Source organism: Eleginops maclovinus, chromosome 10 (genome assembly GCF_036324505.1).
Source record: "Eleginops maclovinus isolate JMC-PN-2008 ecotype Puerto Natales chromosome 10, JC_Emac_rtc_rv5, whole genome shotgun sequence".
NCBI classification, from domain to species: domain Eukaryota; kingdom Metazoa; phylum Chordata; class Actinopteri; order Perciformes; family Eleginopidae; genus Eleginops; species Eleginops maclovinus.
The window spans coordinates 1,972,759-1,988,514 of NC_086358.1; the positions used below are offsets into that span (position 1 = coordinate 1,972,759).

General features: G+C 40.3%; 1 protein-coding gene across 2 annotated transcripts in view; it reads right to left on the reverse strand.

The window, feature by feature from the left end:
* Positions 1 to 15,756, reverse strand: part of LOC134870766 (zinc transporter ZIP11-like) — a 102,008-nt gene that overhangs the window by 8,557 nt on the left and 77,695 nt on the right. For both annotated transcript variants that reach the window (XM_063893157.1, XM_063893156.1), the window contains exon 6: positions 7,260 to 7,427. In XM_063893157.1, coding sequence (XP_063749227.1) covers positions 7,260 to 7,427 — 168 coding nt within the window. The remainder of the gene's footprint in view (positions 1 to 7,259; positions 7,428 to 15,756) is intronic.

Here is a 15,756-nt window from a genome sequence, read left to right on the forward strand (position 1 = left end):
CCATTACTTTCTTTGGCGACCAGAAAATCGAACTCACAATGCTGATCCAAACAGATTGCTTTAGCTAGCTAAGCTCTTACACTAGCTAAATATAGGCTAATTTAGGGATAAGATTTAAAATAGGTTGTGTTCAAAAGGATGTTAACATAGGGGGAACACCCTTAATTGTGTTCTTGCATAATTTGGATAAGAAGTTTGGTACCACTTTCATATCAGCACGGCAAATCTTAAGCTAAGTCGGTTAGCTTAGCTCAACAGAAAAACTGCAGAGTCATAGTGTGTACTGCGCACACCGAAATAACACTCTGTAAAACCAAAATATGTGGGGTTATTTGGACTATATATCAAAGTACAACTTAAATTTGGAGGCTGCAAAAGGGGGGTTTGTAAACTAGCTGTTTCTTTGTCTTTCAGTCATTGTGCTAGGCTATGCTAACGAGCAGCTAGCTGTAGCTTCGTGTTTATTGTATATTCAGTATTGTAGCTGTCTACCTTGTTGGGCTGTCACCATGTTGGCTAAAGCACTTTTAAGACCTCACAGAGCTTCTTGTGAAGCTGTTGACTCTTAGTCTCACTAAAACTATTCCTCTTTCTCTCTGACAATAGAGTAATGAGCTAAATAAATAAAGATGTGTGTCTTTTACAGGCTTTGAAGTATAATATATTGGGGTAATTATCTTTTCTCTTTTATGCAAACATAACTTCTCTTTATTCCTGTGTAATATTCCACTGTTTGTCTCTTTCTGCAATATTTATAGCCCACACCAAGCTACAGTAGACTGCCTTAAACCAAGAAAAAGTGGCATAGATAAAGATAGGGTTAAGAGAGAATTAAGAAGCAGCAAACACAGAGATGAAAGAGAGCGTGGAGAGACCTAAAAAGGCAAGGGACTATCATGATGGCCCTCCAGCTGCAGACTTTAAGAGTCCACTTTATCATAATCTAACGCCCGCCATTACCTCTGATAACAATGCACACCGGTTATCATCAACCTTCTTCTTACATTTCAGAGACGTTATGGAGAGCATTAGAGCGCAAAAGCACCCTTCTGTTATGCTGTGTGTCCCCCTTAACTATTCATCTCAATCCCCTGGAACTGTCTGGAAAGAGAAAAGTGTCTGTGCACTCCAAAACCTTCAACTGGTTTTGAATAAAACATGAGCTAAGAGGGTGTCAAGATTTAGCAATTTGGCACAGTGTGTACAACGCTCGGGGCTGTCGAAGTGTACAAGAAAGCTCAACGTGGATTCTCCTCCAGGTCCGACAGAGATAGAATCGTTAATCTGTTGGACATGTGGGGGAAAGTTTGTACCTCAGTTGCATCATCTGTAATTTTGGATCAAGAGTAAAGGCTTTCTGACAACACAGGGTCACCTGTGGAATGGCTACACAGCTGGAAATGTGAGCTGTGCTTTGGGGGTGTTTTGCAAGCCTCCTGAGCAGGACATTTTTTGGTTCCAAGGCTAGTAGGGGAGCTCTTAACACCCCCACATCTGTCAGACTGACTCATGAGGCTCGTGTTGGAGGGTTTTGTGGGGATCTAATGGCAGTTAAAAGTATTGTCTCATGGATTGTTACTATACTGAACGAGACTAACCCTGTTCTTCTTCGGATTCAGTTGTTGCAAAAGCAGTGTCTTGGTTCCACAACCTGAAATGTGTCTTTGCAGGAATACTAGTGCTGCCAATGTCCAAAAACACCAGAAATCTTTCTATGCTTTTCTATTGTTGTCCATTTTGAGTGAATGGTTGGACAGTACATTTATTTGGCATAGAATTTTTAGTTTGTCTGACAGTCGATCACATTAGTTTTAAAGGAAATCTCAAATTAAGTTCTGTATGGATATTCAAAGGGTCCATCCTCCATACTTTGGTGACTTTTCCTTTATTGCCATTATGAGGAAGACATTTTTAGTTATTGGATGGATCGCCATGACATTTACGAAGATATCAATATCCTTAAATATTGAATCCTAATTGCTATTTATTTCCTCTCCTGGGACATGTCTCCATGCTTTAGTGTTCAGAAAGCTCTTTATGTTTCTCATCCTGCCTGTGCTGCAGCTCCTCTTTTCACCCTCTGTCTGAAACCAGAGCCCAGTCTGCTCTGATTGGTTAGCTGGCTGGATCTGTTGTGATTCGTCAACCACTTAGAGATGACCCGCCCCTTTAGCCTATCAATATGTTGAAGCGCTAGCCATTACAAGCTTGAGTGTTACTTAGTGATGTCATCATGTTCCGGAAAGGGGGTACACAGGGATTTTAGCCTTTGCAGACCATTTACATGCACTAAAACCTATATTACACACTACAGAACAGTAAACAAACACAAAGAGCGTAATAGGGCCTCTTAAAAGTAGTGGCACCAGGTCGAAGTTTTCAAGTATGCGTCTGAATCTTAATTTGTTGTGGAATTTTCATGGTTCCCAGTTCAAGTCCCATAACAATGGTCCGATGACGTTGTCTCTACCGCTACAATGAGTTTGTTTAATGCAAGAAACCTCTCAGCAGTCAGATCGTTGGATGGATTGAAGGCAGCCTCGGAGAGAAGGATCAATTCAAATCAAAAATAAATACATGGCTGTTCTGAATGAACCTCTAATGAAACACTTCACCCCCTAAGGAGACTCGGCCACTGAATGGTTTGATGAGTGTGGAAAGGATGTGAATCATATGGCCTGACCTTCACAGTCATCAGATCATGTTAGATGCTCCGCAACACCATTATAGAGCAGGAAGGGTGGGAATATCGTTCAGAATAATGGTGGAGGAAGAGGAGGAAGGTGATGAAACTGTATCAAGTGCATGTGCTTGGGTTATAAATGCATTCCCTATTAAGAATGCACATGTTCAACAGTCCTTAGAGAGGGCTTTTCATTCTCTGACAGTCGATCCATTCTCATTCTCTCATTGAGACGGTAAACACTACATAAAACGAGTCCATCTTTGTGGGAAAATGTCTATCTTTATTTGCCCTCTAGTTTCAGTCCCTCAGTCCATCAAGCTTGCGTCTATCAGAGCATTATCCTGCAATGTATAGAAATTGTTTATTAGTATGTGTAATATATCAGGGTTTACTCTAAACCGGTACCAGGGTCTCTGCTCCATCTTACTGTTGGCGCTGAGCCCTCAAACCAAAATGCAGATTCTCCTCTTAAAATGTTAAAGTGATAACAGAAAACCATATCTCTGTTGGTCAGAAAGGGTTTAACGAGTCCAGGAATATGAAGATGGGGTCAGATGTCTGGTCAGACGGCAGAGACAGCTTACGGAGAATGAATAGGGGATGGATGTCCGGTGGGTCTGCGGGGGACGAGTGGCAGGCAGCAGGCTGACACTGAGACTGAGATTCCTGATCCTTTCTTTACTCTCCTTTTTTCTGGAGAGGAAGTAAAGGAACCGACTCTGGATCTATTTGTTGTTGGAGGTGCGATATATGACTCAGCAGCTTTAAGACGTGAAGACACTTTTATTTTCTGCTTCGCTGTGATGCAGGATTTTCACCTGAAAGTGGGCGGGGCCATAATGTAGACCAGAAGGGAGTTAGTGCCCGTGATATGGACAGTTGTTCTGTCCTTGGACATTTTGTGGTGGTTTTGCAGGAAGAAACAATATACGCTCCAATGGGAGGCCTACTAGCATTTTTCTGCGTGTGTGTATGTGTGTGTGTGATCAGTTTCCTGCTTAATGTCGTAGGCTCTTTCAAGCGAGTCTGACGATATTGCAGCTGACAACCCATTGTCACCACAGCCACTAATTTCCATCGCTCTTTGCTTTAATCTGGTCTTCTTTTTTCCCCACTGAGCACCTCCTCTCTCTCAGCTCCCTCTCCTGTTTTTTTTCTCCTGCCGATCTGTGATGTTGATTTATTTTTTCTTTTATACGCCGTCTATTTCTTTGAAGGACATCAAAGTGTCCTCTTAACGCTCTTTACTTTGTTTGTTTTTCATCCTCCGCACATCAGGGGGAGCTAGGTGTCGTTACAAAATGTACAATAATTTGGATCATAAAATACAAACGACTTGATGAAACCGTGACTAAATCGTTGCAATGCTACCACATCTAAAGCATGTAATAATCAGTACATCATTTCTTAAATAAAGAGTGACTCCGAAATATATTTCCTGTAGTGTGTGGTTTGTGTGTATGTCAATGGTCTGCAAAGTCTAAAATCCCTGTGCCTCCCTCCAGAGAAAAGCACCACTGTTTTTTTAAAGTAAAAAGCTAACGTAATGCTATACAGTGAAGGAACTACAGCACGGTCACATGACTTCACGTCACCACCGCTAAGCTAAAGGAGGCTAATGTTGGGCTATAAAGGAACTACAGCACGGTCACATGACTTCACGTCTCCACCGCTAAGTTAAAGGAGGCTAACGTTGGGCTATAAAGGAACTACAGCACGGTCACATGACTTCACGTCTCCACCGCTAAGCTAAAGGAGGCTAATGTTGGGCTATAAAGGAACTACAGCACGGTCACATGACTTCACGTCACCACCGCTAAGTTAAAGGAGGCTAACGTTGGGCTATAAAGGAACTACAGCACGGTCACATGACTTCACGTCTCCACCGCTAAGCTAAAGGAGGCTAACGTTGGGCTGTAAAGGAACTACAGCACGGTCACATGACTTCACGTCACCACCAATAAGCTAAAGGCAGCTAATGTTGGGCTATAAAGGATCTACAGCACGGTCACATGACTTCAAGTCTCTACCGCTAAGCTAAAGGAGGCTAATGTTGGGCTATATAGGAACTACAGCACGGTCACATGACTTCACGTCACCACCGCTAAGCTAAAGGTGGCTAATGTTGGGCTATAAAGGAACTACAGCACGGTCACATGACTTCAGGTCACCACCGCTAAGCTAAAGGTGGCTAATGTTGGGCTATAAAGGAACTACAGCACGGTCACATGACTTCACGTCGCCACCGCTAAGCTAAAGGCGGCTAATGCTGGGGGTGATGATGTTTAGAAGTGTCATTGGTGTTTTTAAATCCACCAGTGGGATATTTACTGACGTATTTTATGTCGGAGAATCTGCCGGTGTTTCAGGCTTTTTTTTTTAGACCTTACTTCAGGCTAACAACCAAAAACAGTCAGAAAAATAATGACTTCCTGACAAGATCATGAAAGTGCTAAAATGCTGACTCATTATAAGGTTTAAGGACTCATTTCTGCACCACTCTATCCACAGTGATATAAATATATCAATGCTTTTTCTGCTTTGACAAACTGCTAGCAGCAGCTGTCATTGCTCTCCCTCCATCCATAACACTAACAGGGATCTACTCTAATAGGGCAAGATAGAGGACGACCATCAATCTGCTGCTCGGTGTGATGGATCACCAGCAAACCTCTGTCACGCTGTCTCTGCAGAGTTTAAAGACAGGGATGTTATGCTGTTTGTGATTTTTCAAGAGCAAGAGAACAATGCTTTCACACCACCAAGGTGAGAGCATCGGTTCAGACTTTGGCAGTGAGGTGTCAAAAAGTAAGTGCACTTATCATACCCTGGGAAAAAGCACTCAATAAGTGCCATCTTTTTTTGGTCACAAATGACTTCTCGATTTGAGTTTCAAAGCCAAAATGAGATTCTATCTAAAATACCAGCAGAGCTCCCACACAAGGCTGAATTACAAAATTGGGTTATTACACCGTAGAGCCACATAGAGGGAGGATGCAAGGTCCTCAGTGATTTTAGATTATGTTAAATTACATGAATACTGGGTGAGAAAAAGCTCTTCAAAGAGGCCACACCGATTCCTCTTTCTGTGGTGCTGAAACATCCCACGTTACATGAAAAATGCAACAGGATGGTTCTCATTATGTCAAAGTATGCACACTATAACTAGCATTAATAGCATAGAGGACTCTTTAAATTAGAGACGCTACATACTGATATACACCTGAACATCAGCAGGAGAGGACTCTTTAAAGTAGAGACACTACATACTGATATACACCTGAACATCAGCAGGAGAGGACTCTTTAAAGTAGAGACACTACATACTGATATACACCTGAACATCAGCAGGAGAGGACTCTTTAAAGTAGAGACACTACATACTGATATACACCTGAACATCAGCAGGAGAGGACTCTTTAAAGTAGAGACTCTACATACTGATATACACCTGAACATCAGCAGGAGAGGACTCTTTAAAGTAGAGACACTACATACTGATATACACCTGAACATCAGCAGGAGAGGACTCTTTAAAGTAGAGACACTACATATTGATATACACCTGAACATCAGCAGGAGAGGACTCTTTAAAGTAGAGACGCTACATACTGATATACACCTGAACATCAGCAGGAGAGGACTCTTTAAAGTAGAGACACTACATACTGATATACACCTGAACATCAGCAGGAGAGGACTCTTTAAAGTAGAGACACTACATACTGATATACACCTGAACATCAGCAGGAGAGGACTCTTTAAAGTAGAGACACTACATACTGATATACACCTGAACATCAGCAGGAGAGGACTCTTTAAAGTAGAGACTCTACATACTGATATACACCTGAACATCAGCAGGAGAGGACTCTTTAAAGTAGAGACACTACATACTGATATACACCTGAACATCAGCAGGAGAGGACTCTTTAAAGTAGAGACACTACATACTGATATACACCTGAACATCAGCAGGAGAGGACTCTTTAAAGTAGAGACACTACATACTGATATACACCTGAACATCAGCAGGAGAGGACTCTTTAAAGTAGAGACTCTACATACTGATATACACCTGGACATCAGCAGGAGAGGACTCTTTAAAGTAGAGACACTACATACTGATATACCCCTGAACATCAGCAGGAGAGGACTCTTTAAAGTAGAGACGCTACATACTGATATACACCTGAACATCAGCAGGAGAGGACTCTTTAAAGTAGAGACTCTACATACTGATATACACCTGAACATCAGCAGGAGAGGACTCTTTAAAGTAGAGACTCTACATACTGATATACACCTGAACATCAGCAGCAGAGGACTCTTTAAAGTAGAGACTCTACATACTGATATACACCTGAACATCAGCAGGAGAGGACTCTTTAAAGTAGAGACACTACATACTGATATACACCTGAACATCAGCAGGAGAGGACTCTTTTAAGAAGACAATTCAATAATGAAAACACATGTTTCATTGCTTTGCAAGAGGACTCATCCTAAGTGCATGTCCACTACAAACACAGCAGACACTTTTCTCCCAGACATCGACAGATTCATGTCTCACCTGGAATGTTGTGGATGGTGATGGCGAGGATGAGGAGAACAATCCGTCTCCAGCTGCTTCCTGACCGCCCGACCTCTTCCTGTTGTTTACTTCCAGTTTCCTGTAAGTCTGAGCTGGCAGAGTGAGGTCCTCTCCTCCTCTGGTACACATCCCCATTATCTATTTTATCTGAAATGACAGAGGAGAAACTAAATGATGCAAACATTCAAACAAAGACAAACAATTAACAACATTTTTAGTAAGAAGGCTTTTACAAAATGATGAAAAGGTGCTCTCTTTCCTTGCTTTTTTTTTTGTTAAACAACAACTTGATTGAACACCATGAATCTCCAGGGAGGAATTGTCTGATTTTTTGCACATTTATTTACATTATTCAATCATTTTTGACCGAAAAGACACAAAATTTGCACAAAATTTAGGAAAATCCCGAGATCTTTTTCACAATAATACATGATGCAAAAGTGAAGGGTGATGTGCATCCTGTCATGACTTTTGTTTTTTCTGCTATTCTAATAAAATGGTGCAGGAATAAGTCCTTAACGCAGAAATGAGTCATCATTTTTCGCGCATCCTGTTCCCTCGTCTGGCAGTCAATGGGTGTTTCTGGTTTTGATATCACAAGAGGTGCATCCAATTAAGCCTCAAAAGACACTCAACATTTGGAAAAGCACGACTGCTAATGATGTGAGCAGGCATGAAAAACAAAACCCTCACATTTGTGGGTCGAGCATCATGAAAGTGAGCACTTGGTTTCAGATAATCAGAGTGTGTGTCACTAAAGAGTTCCGGTGAAACATTGCACTCAGTCAAAGTTACCCACAACCAGTGTTGTGCATGAACGAGTTCAAAAGAACGCGTTCATTGAACACACTCATTTTTTCGTGAACGTTGAACTGAACGCAACACATTTTTCAATAAAGAACTTGAACGTGAATTAGTTCACATTATGTGTCATGAACGGCAGACATCACTGTAAATGAACGTTGGCATTTGTTTTCCATTGAAAACTGAGTGACATCTGTTTTCTCTTTTGAAACGCAACGAGAGAGAAAGTTCCTCCCTCCTGTAGGTGCCGCTTAAATCATGTATCAACGCAGAGATAGTTTTGGCACTGTATGCGCAATGCATTGCGGGCAACGTAGTGTCCGGCTGAGAATAGTTGAGTTGAATACTTGAAACGTACTGGCTTCCGCACGACGTTACCCATGATGAATTGCAGCAGAGCGGCTTAGGCATAGCAACGCCGAGAGCGCGGAGGGCTGGAGGCTCGAGAGAGAGAGAGAGAGAGAGAGAGAGAGAGAGAGAGAGAGAGAGAGAGAGAGAGAGAGAGAGAGAGAGAGAGAGAGACCAATGACGAGAGTGAGAGAAAGCGCTGCGATTTAAAACAAACAAACAAGATGGCTAGTGGAAGTGATGGCACGGAGACGGACTCCGATTCTCCTCACGAACATTTAAAACAATTTTACACTCTTGCAAACCAAGACCCCGACGGCAAAACTCTTTCCTTCCTGTGTAAGATGTGTCCACCTGCGCAGCAAAAACAAGTTAGGACATCGACAACGTCCTTCTCGAATTTGAAACGGCACATTGAATTAAAACATCCATCCAGTGTGAATGCAATTCAAGAGTTTTGCTCATTTCATACACACACATAGGTATATATAATATCATATATATCAAATAATATATTCATATTTCATATTATATATTCTTTATTTAATTGAATGCTAGTAGATTTCATTGCACTAAGTATAGAACTGGTCTATCTTGTCTGTATTGCTACAAGTTTCAGCACCTGTTAAGAAACCCACAATAGCAGTGTTATGAGCAAATGTCTACAATGAACAGTTTCAAAGAACGTATAGTGATTTCTAGCTCGTAGTGTGAAAAAAAGTATTTATTTGAATATCTCACGAAAAAAGTGAAATGAACTGAACTTTGAACTAGTTCAGAATTAAAATTGTGAACTTTGAACGTGAACTGTTCACTTTGAGCATGTATGAACTGAACTTGAACTAGTTCAGAAAAGCTGTGAACTGGCACAACACTGCCCACAACCCACAGAGCAACTCAGTTTAGATAGGAGTTGAGCTCTGGCAGAAGCTTGCCAATAACCACAAAAATAAACGGTATAATCCTCTGTGGGTTTACAAATTCAACGAGCGTTTTAAGAATGAATTCCTTTCTTAATTAAATATGTAATTAAAGTCTTAATTGCTTTTCAAACGCTCCCATTCCCTATTTGAATACAATTAACCATGTAATGATCTCAGAGGTACCTGTGCAGGCTCCATAATCTATACACGTTTCCTTCCTGTCCCTTTTTATCTCCATCTCCTCCCCATCTGTTTTCCTCATGAATTCTCAGACCCAAGCATCGGACCCTGTGAATCGGTATTATGTGGCGTGGAAAAGGTCAAATGATCTAATGGCTGTTGCTCGCGGCGCTTCCTCAGTCAGTGGATGTTTTCCAAAGGCCAAACGCCCTTAATCCTTTTCTTCCCAAAGCATTTACCTGTGACAAAGGGACACTACAAAGAGCTGCTACCACAAACACAGCTTCCAACCATGTGTTTAGTCGTATGGCACTGATGGAAGGCATGGTGAGTGTCAACAGTATTTTGAGAGCTGAAAATATGTACATTTTTTAATGAGCAACATCCCTTTTTGATTGGTATTTTAATATATTTGTTTGACACATTTGTATTGTATTTATTTATTTGTTGTGTCTGGGAAAAACATTAGGAATCATTTTGTATTCATTATTTTATACATGGTTTATTTAATAGATTCTTGATGTATTGTTTTTATTTATTAATTATATTATTATTAATGTCATATTTGTATTATTATTTTCTTTTCTTTATTGTATTATTTCTCTTATTTGCCTGTTCAAATACTCCTGTGTTTCTCCTTTTTCCGAAAATGATTCCCCTTATGCATGTGCCATTATGCACCCTACTTGGCAATACACCTGATTAGGATTCTGATTAAATACACTATACTCAGTGTAATTAAACAAGGTGTTATGCAGTAGTTTTGACCCAGTGGAAGAAGAGGAGGAAGACGAAGATGATGAATGATCTGGATTTGTATGGCGCTGTTTACGGCTCCCCCCGGTCTCTGTGCTGATTGTGATCGTAAAACGCTTTCCCTCCTCCCCTCATCACCAGCCTGCTGACCCGAAATCCTTCTTCTTCACTCCACTGCTCCTCATTAATCATCCTCCTCCTCCTCCTCCTCCTCCTCCACAGCTCACATCACCACCAACGTCAAAAATAAAACCAATGCAAATTAAAAAATATATTATTTCCATTATTATTATTAGAATTATTATTATTTGTATTATTAATAATATTCATATTACTTTTATTATTTACGTATATTATTACTATTATTTATTATTATTAATATTATTTATTATTATTAATATTATTTATTATCAATATTATTTATTATTTATTATTAATATTATTTATTATTAATATTATTTATTATTTATTATTACTATTATTTATTATTATTATTATTTATTATTATTAATATTATTTATTATTAATATTATTTATTATTTATTATTAATATTATTTATTATTTATTATTAATATTATTTATTATTATTATTAATATTATTTATTATTTATTATTAATATTATTTATTATTAATATTATTTATTTTTATTAGTATTATTTATTTTTCTTATTATAATTCAACTGTTTTATTTCATAATTCGAGTTATGACCAATTGTATATGAGTATATAAAAAACTGAAACTGATTATTGTTTTTATTTGGTGACTAAAATTAAAATGATGATTTATTGATTAAAATATATTTTCTTACCTTTTAAAATTGAAAGACAGTTGTAAGCATTAATTGGCTGTAGGGTGTGGCCTTCTTTAAGCCTACTGTTAATAATAAGTTAAAGTACTGAAAACCTATTCTATATATATTTTAATAATAGAATTAGCATGTTCGTGTTATTTTTGTCTGGGGTTGTTCTTCATGGTTTTTAGATTTAACTACGGGAAATGTAATTGCTAACCAATCCTGAATGTTTGCATCTAAGAAACACAGCAGATGGATTTGGAAAATTGGGTCTGTATGGTTTTTTAACACATATACAATCTGTTGGTTACCGGGTGTTCTGCCATGCTGCCCCGTCTCACATGTGTGTGTGTGTGCTCTCTCACACATTAGCACACACATCCCTCACACACCTGTTGTCCATCATCACCTCGAGTTCTCATTAGCAGCCGCTGAAACATCATTTTGTTTTGCTAATAAACAACAAACAGGGTTCAGTTAGCGATTTATAACCACCACTTGCAAATGGACTAATGCAGCACCCCCTCACATCAGCTGTGGTTACCTTGACAACACGGGAGTGTTGAATGAGGCAAATGAAAGTGGCTCAGGTGACCTCGCCTGACAACAGAGAGCCGTGTGACAAAGGTGTCGCCGCGACTCATTTTAAAGCAATCTGACTCCTTTTAGCTGCTTTAAAACTGTGTCATTGTCCTTAATAATGACACTGATGATTAAATAGAGTGGTACAGCACTCAAACCCAGAAATTAGTCAGCATTTTATCCCTTCCTGTCCCCCTCCTCTAATATTCTTGAATGTTAGCCTGAAATAAGTTCAGTGGCTAACACAAACTTTAGAGTCTAAACGAGACAAATAAACGCCATTATTCCCAACATTAGCCACCTTTAGCTTAGCGGTGGAGACGTGAAGTCATGTGACCGTGCTGTAGTTCCTTTATAGCCCAACATTAGCCTCCTTTAGCTTAGCGGTGGAGACGTGAAGTCATGTGACCGTGCTGTAGTTCCTTTATAGCCCAACATTAGCCTCCTTTAGCTTAGCGGTGGAGACGTGAAGCCATGTGACCGTGCTGTAGTTCCTTTATAGCCCAACATTAGCCGCCTTTAACTTAGCGGTGGAGACGTGAAGTCATGTGACCGTGCTGTAGTTCCTTTATAGCCCAACATTAGCCGCCTTTAGCTTAGCGGTGGAGACGTGAAGTCATGTGACCGTGCTGTAGTTCCTTTATAGCCCAACATTAGCCTCCTTTAGCTTAGCGGTGGAGACGTGAAGTCATGTGACCGTGCTGTAGTTCCTTTATAGCCCAACATTAGCCTCCTTTAGCTTAGCGGTGGTGACGTGAAGTCATGTGACCGTGCTGTAGTTCCTTTATAGCCCAACATTAGCCTCCTTTAGCTTAGCGGTGGAGACGTGAAGTCATGTGACCGTGCTGTAGTTCCTTTATAGCCCAACATTAGCCTCCTTTAGCTTAGCAGTGGAGACGTGAAGTCATGTGACCGTGCTGTAGTTCCTTTATAGCCCAACATTAGCCTCCTTTAGCTTAGCGGTGGAGACGTGAAGTCATGTGACCGTGCTGTAGTTCCTTTATAGCTCAACATTAGCCTCCTTTAGCTTAGCGGTGGTGACGTGAAGTCATGTGACCGTGCTGTAGTTCCTCTATAGCCCAACATTAGCCTCCTTTAGCTTAGCGGTGGTGACGTGAAGTCATGTGACCGTGCTGTAGTTCCTTTATAGCCCAACATTAGCCACCTTTAGCTTAGCGGTGGTGACGTGAAGTCATGTGACCGTGCTGTAGTTCCTTTATAGCCCAACATTAGCCGCCTTTAGCTTAGCGGTGCAGATTATTCTCTGCAATAATCCAAAATGTTTTTATCCTCCTCAAAGCTGGAAAAGTTGAACTTTTTTATGGGCTATTAGTTAGTTATCTACCTGATGATGAATGCACAGACAAACTGAAGGCATGCAGTAATATTTCTCTGCCTTTTTAACCTCTCCTGGGCAAAGTTTTCAAAGCCTTTTTCAGCTGTGGTCGTGACTTTAATTTCAGCCAGTCAACCCTCACCACCCACTAACCGCTACCTTTGAGCTGCCAGTGCAATCAGAGTTAAACAGCAGATCCCTGAGCAGCTGTAGGCCGGTAGAGTCGTGTTTAAGGTCATCTCTCATCGAGCGATCTCACCTACAATGTTCAAAACCAGTGGAATGTGTTTATCATTCGTTCACGTTTCTGAATCTGTGAACTCAAAACTGTTTTTTCTGCAGTAAGAGGAGAATGAACGATGGCGGGACAGTGGTGAAAAGATGTACAAAATAATTGGCATTAAATGACCATTAAAGTGCCAAAAGTAAAAGGAACTGTTAACCCTAAAGGCCCACTTGAGAATTATATACATGAAATTAATGGATAATGATCAGTGGTGGAAGAAATGAAAGAAATACTCCATTTCAAGCAAAAGTCTTCAATTCTCAAATAAAAGTAGTAAAAAGTGCCTCATTTGCCCTTGAAATGAGGTCAAGTAGAAGTATAGAGTATACTTCTGTATAGTACCCACAACCCACAGAGCTATATAGACAACCCTATAGAGTGTGTGTTTTTTCCACCACTGTCTCTGGGAATAGTTTTTTGACAACCCGTATTTATTGTGTTTGGTCAGAGATAGAAAGGAACTGACGGGGGCATTTTCTGCCAAAACATGTCCATAGACATAAAGCTAAGTTGCACTTTGACAAGGTGGTAGCAAACAGACCTGGAGGTAGGAAAGACGAGTATAGGGGCCGTTTATAAAGTGCACCAAGTTTGTAGGAAACTCAGTCTGGCTCCAGAAGATGTCAAACCTTTCTTGAAAACGCAAAAGGCAGATGATGTCTATCCAAAGAAAATCCAGCCTGGTCCAGTACTGTGTTTTGATTCAATAGTATACGATCTAAAACACTTATACACAACAAAGGTCCTGCTAGGAAACTGTACTCATCTCTGTCTCTTTTTGCAATGCATAATCAGGGCTACGTTACGACACTATCACCTGTCGCAGGTAACAAAACAAAGCACTTTATAACAGAAGAATAGCAAACACAACACAACCTGAGCACAATATGCAAACACTACAGGAAATGTTTGTTCTTAAATATAAAGTGCACTAAAGAGAGTTAGAAGACTGAAGGGAGACTGATATTACCAAGAACTGTAGCAGCTAACGGTACTGAAGGCTACGGACCTCAGACTGACCTTCAGAGTGAAACACAAGAGAAGGAAGCTGCCTCACTGTTCTGATTAACGGTCCAATGACAGAGCCAATAAGCCCAGTGCCAACTAATTATTTAAGCCTGGCATGAATATCTACTAATTATGGTGAACACAAAGCCCCCTGCTACATCCATCCACTGAGGGGAACAGCAGCTGGACAAAGATGGTCCATGCTGGTTTTGAAGGGCCATTTGTTCCCTTTGGGGGTCATGTTTTGTTCCAAACTCAAGCGCTTTTTCTTGCCTTTTGTGCTCCATTTTCTCCATTTTAGTGTCCAAAGTAAACACACACATATAATGGAGGCTTGTGAACCCATGCTCTTCTTAACAGCTGTCCTAAATCCCTAAACTTCCACTTGTTTGTGGCTGAAAAACATTACATCGATTGACTTTCAAGCTAACACAAGTTTGGAACTGCAATTCATTTAATTAGCTGAAAGTCACGTCTCAATTTGAGCATGACCAAGTAAGATTTATGAAACATAAATCTGCCGGCACTAATCTTGTTCTGTGCAACATGATGTGGAATTAAAAAGAGGAAGTCCTCCACGGGGAAGACATTGTGCTAATCTGCTCCTCCAAAAGCTCCAGAGGCTAATTACACATTGTACATGTTCACATGGCAAACACAGGTGTAAATGTTGGAATTAATAACGCTTACCATTCAAGTGTGCCAGCTCCAGCACCTGGTACCGTGCACACTGACATGGATTAGTGGCACGTCTCAATGGACCATCGTTAATGTTGTTATTAGCGACACCTGTGCTGTTTCTCTTGGGAGGTAGAGCAGTCGTCTTACAATTACAAAGGTTGGTGGTTCGATCCCTGGCGGTGGCTGTGTGAATATTATGGCTACTAATCAGCAGGAGGCACCTTTTTTTTAGCAGCCTCTGTAACTAGTTTATAAATGTGTGTGAATAGGTGGTTCTGGATTGTGTTTTAAAGCGCTTTGAGCTGTCCTTAAGAGTTGAAAAGGGTCATAAATGCAGTCCTTTTACTTTTTCACAGTAGGACTATTCAAGGAATCTGTTATTGGGTGGATAAGTATTTAGTTTCAGTATTTTTATTGGATAAGTTGAGGTTGAGTCATTTTGGAACAGTTTACAGTTTCTTTTGTGATATTATTGATGGTATCACAGTGTTGTCTGGTTTGGTGGGATAAGGAGTTCAAGTTCCCATTGATTGGGTGGTTGGTGAATAAGGCAACAGGATAGGACAATAGGTAGGTTTCTTTGTAGTATCATTTGTGGCATTGGGGTAGGGTTTGGTTTTCTTTGGTTTGCAGGATAAGAGCTAGAAGGATAGAAAGTAGAAACTTTAGATATTCTATAATGAAAAACTGTATTATGTCAGTTCAGCAATCAAGAGACGAAGACCGGGAGAGAACTGGAATCTACAACTCCAATAAAGAGATATTGGAGTGAAAGT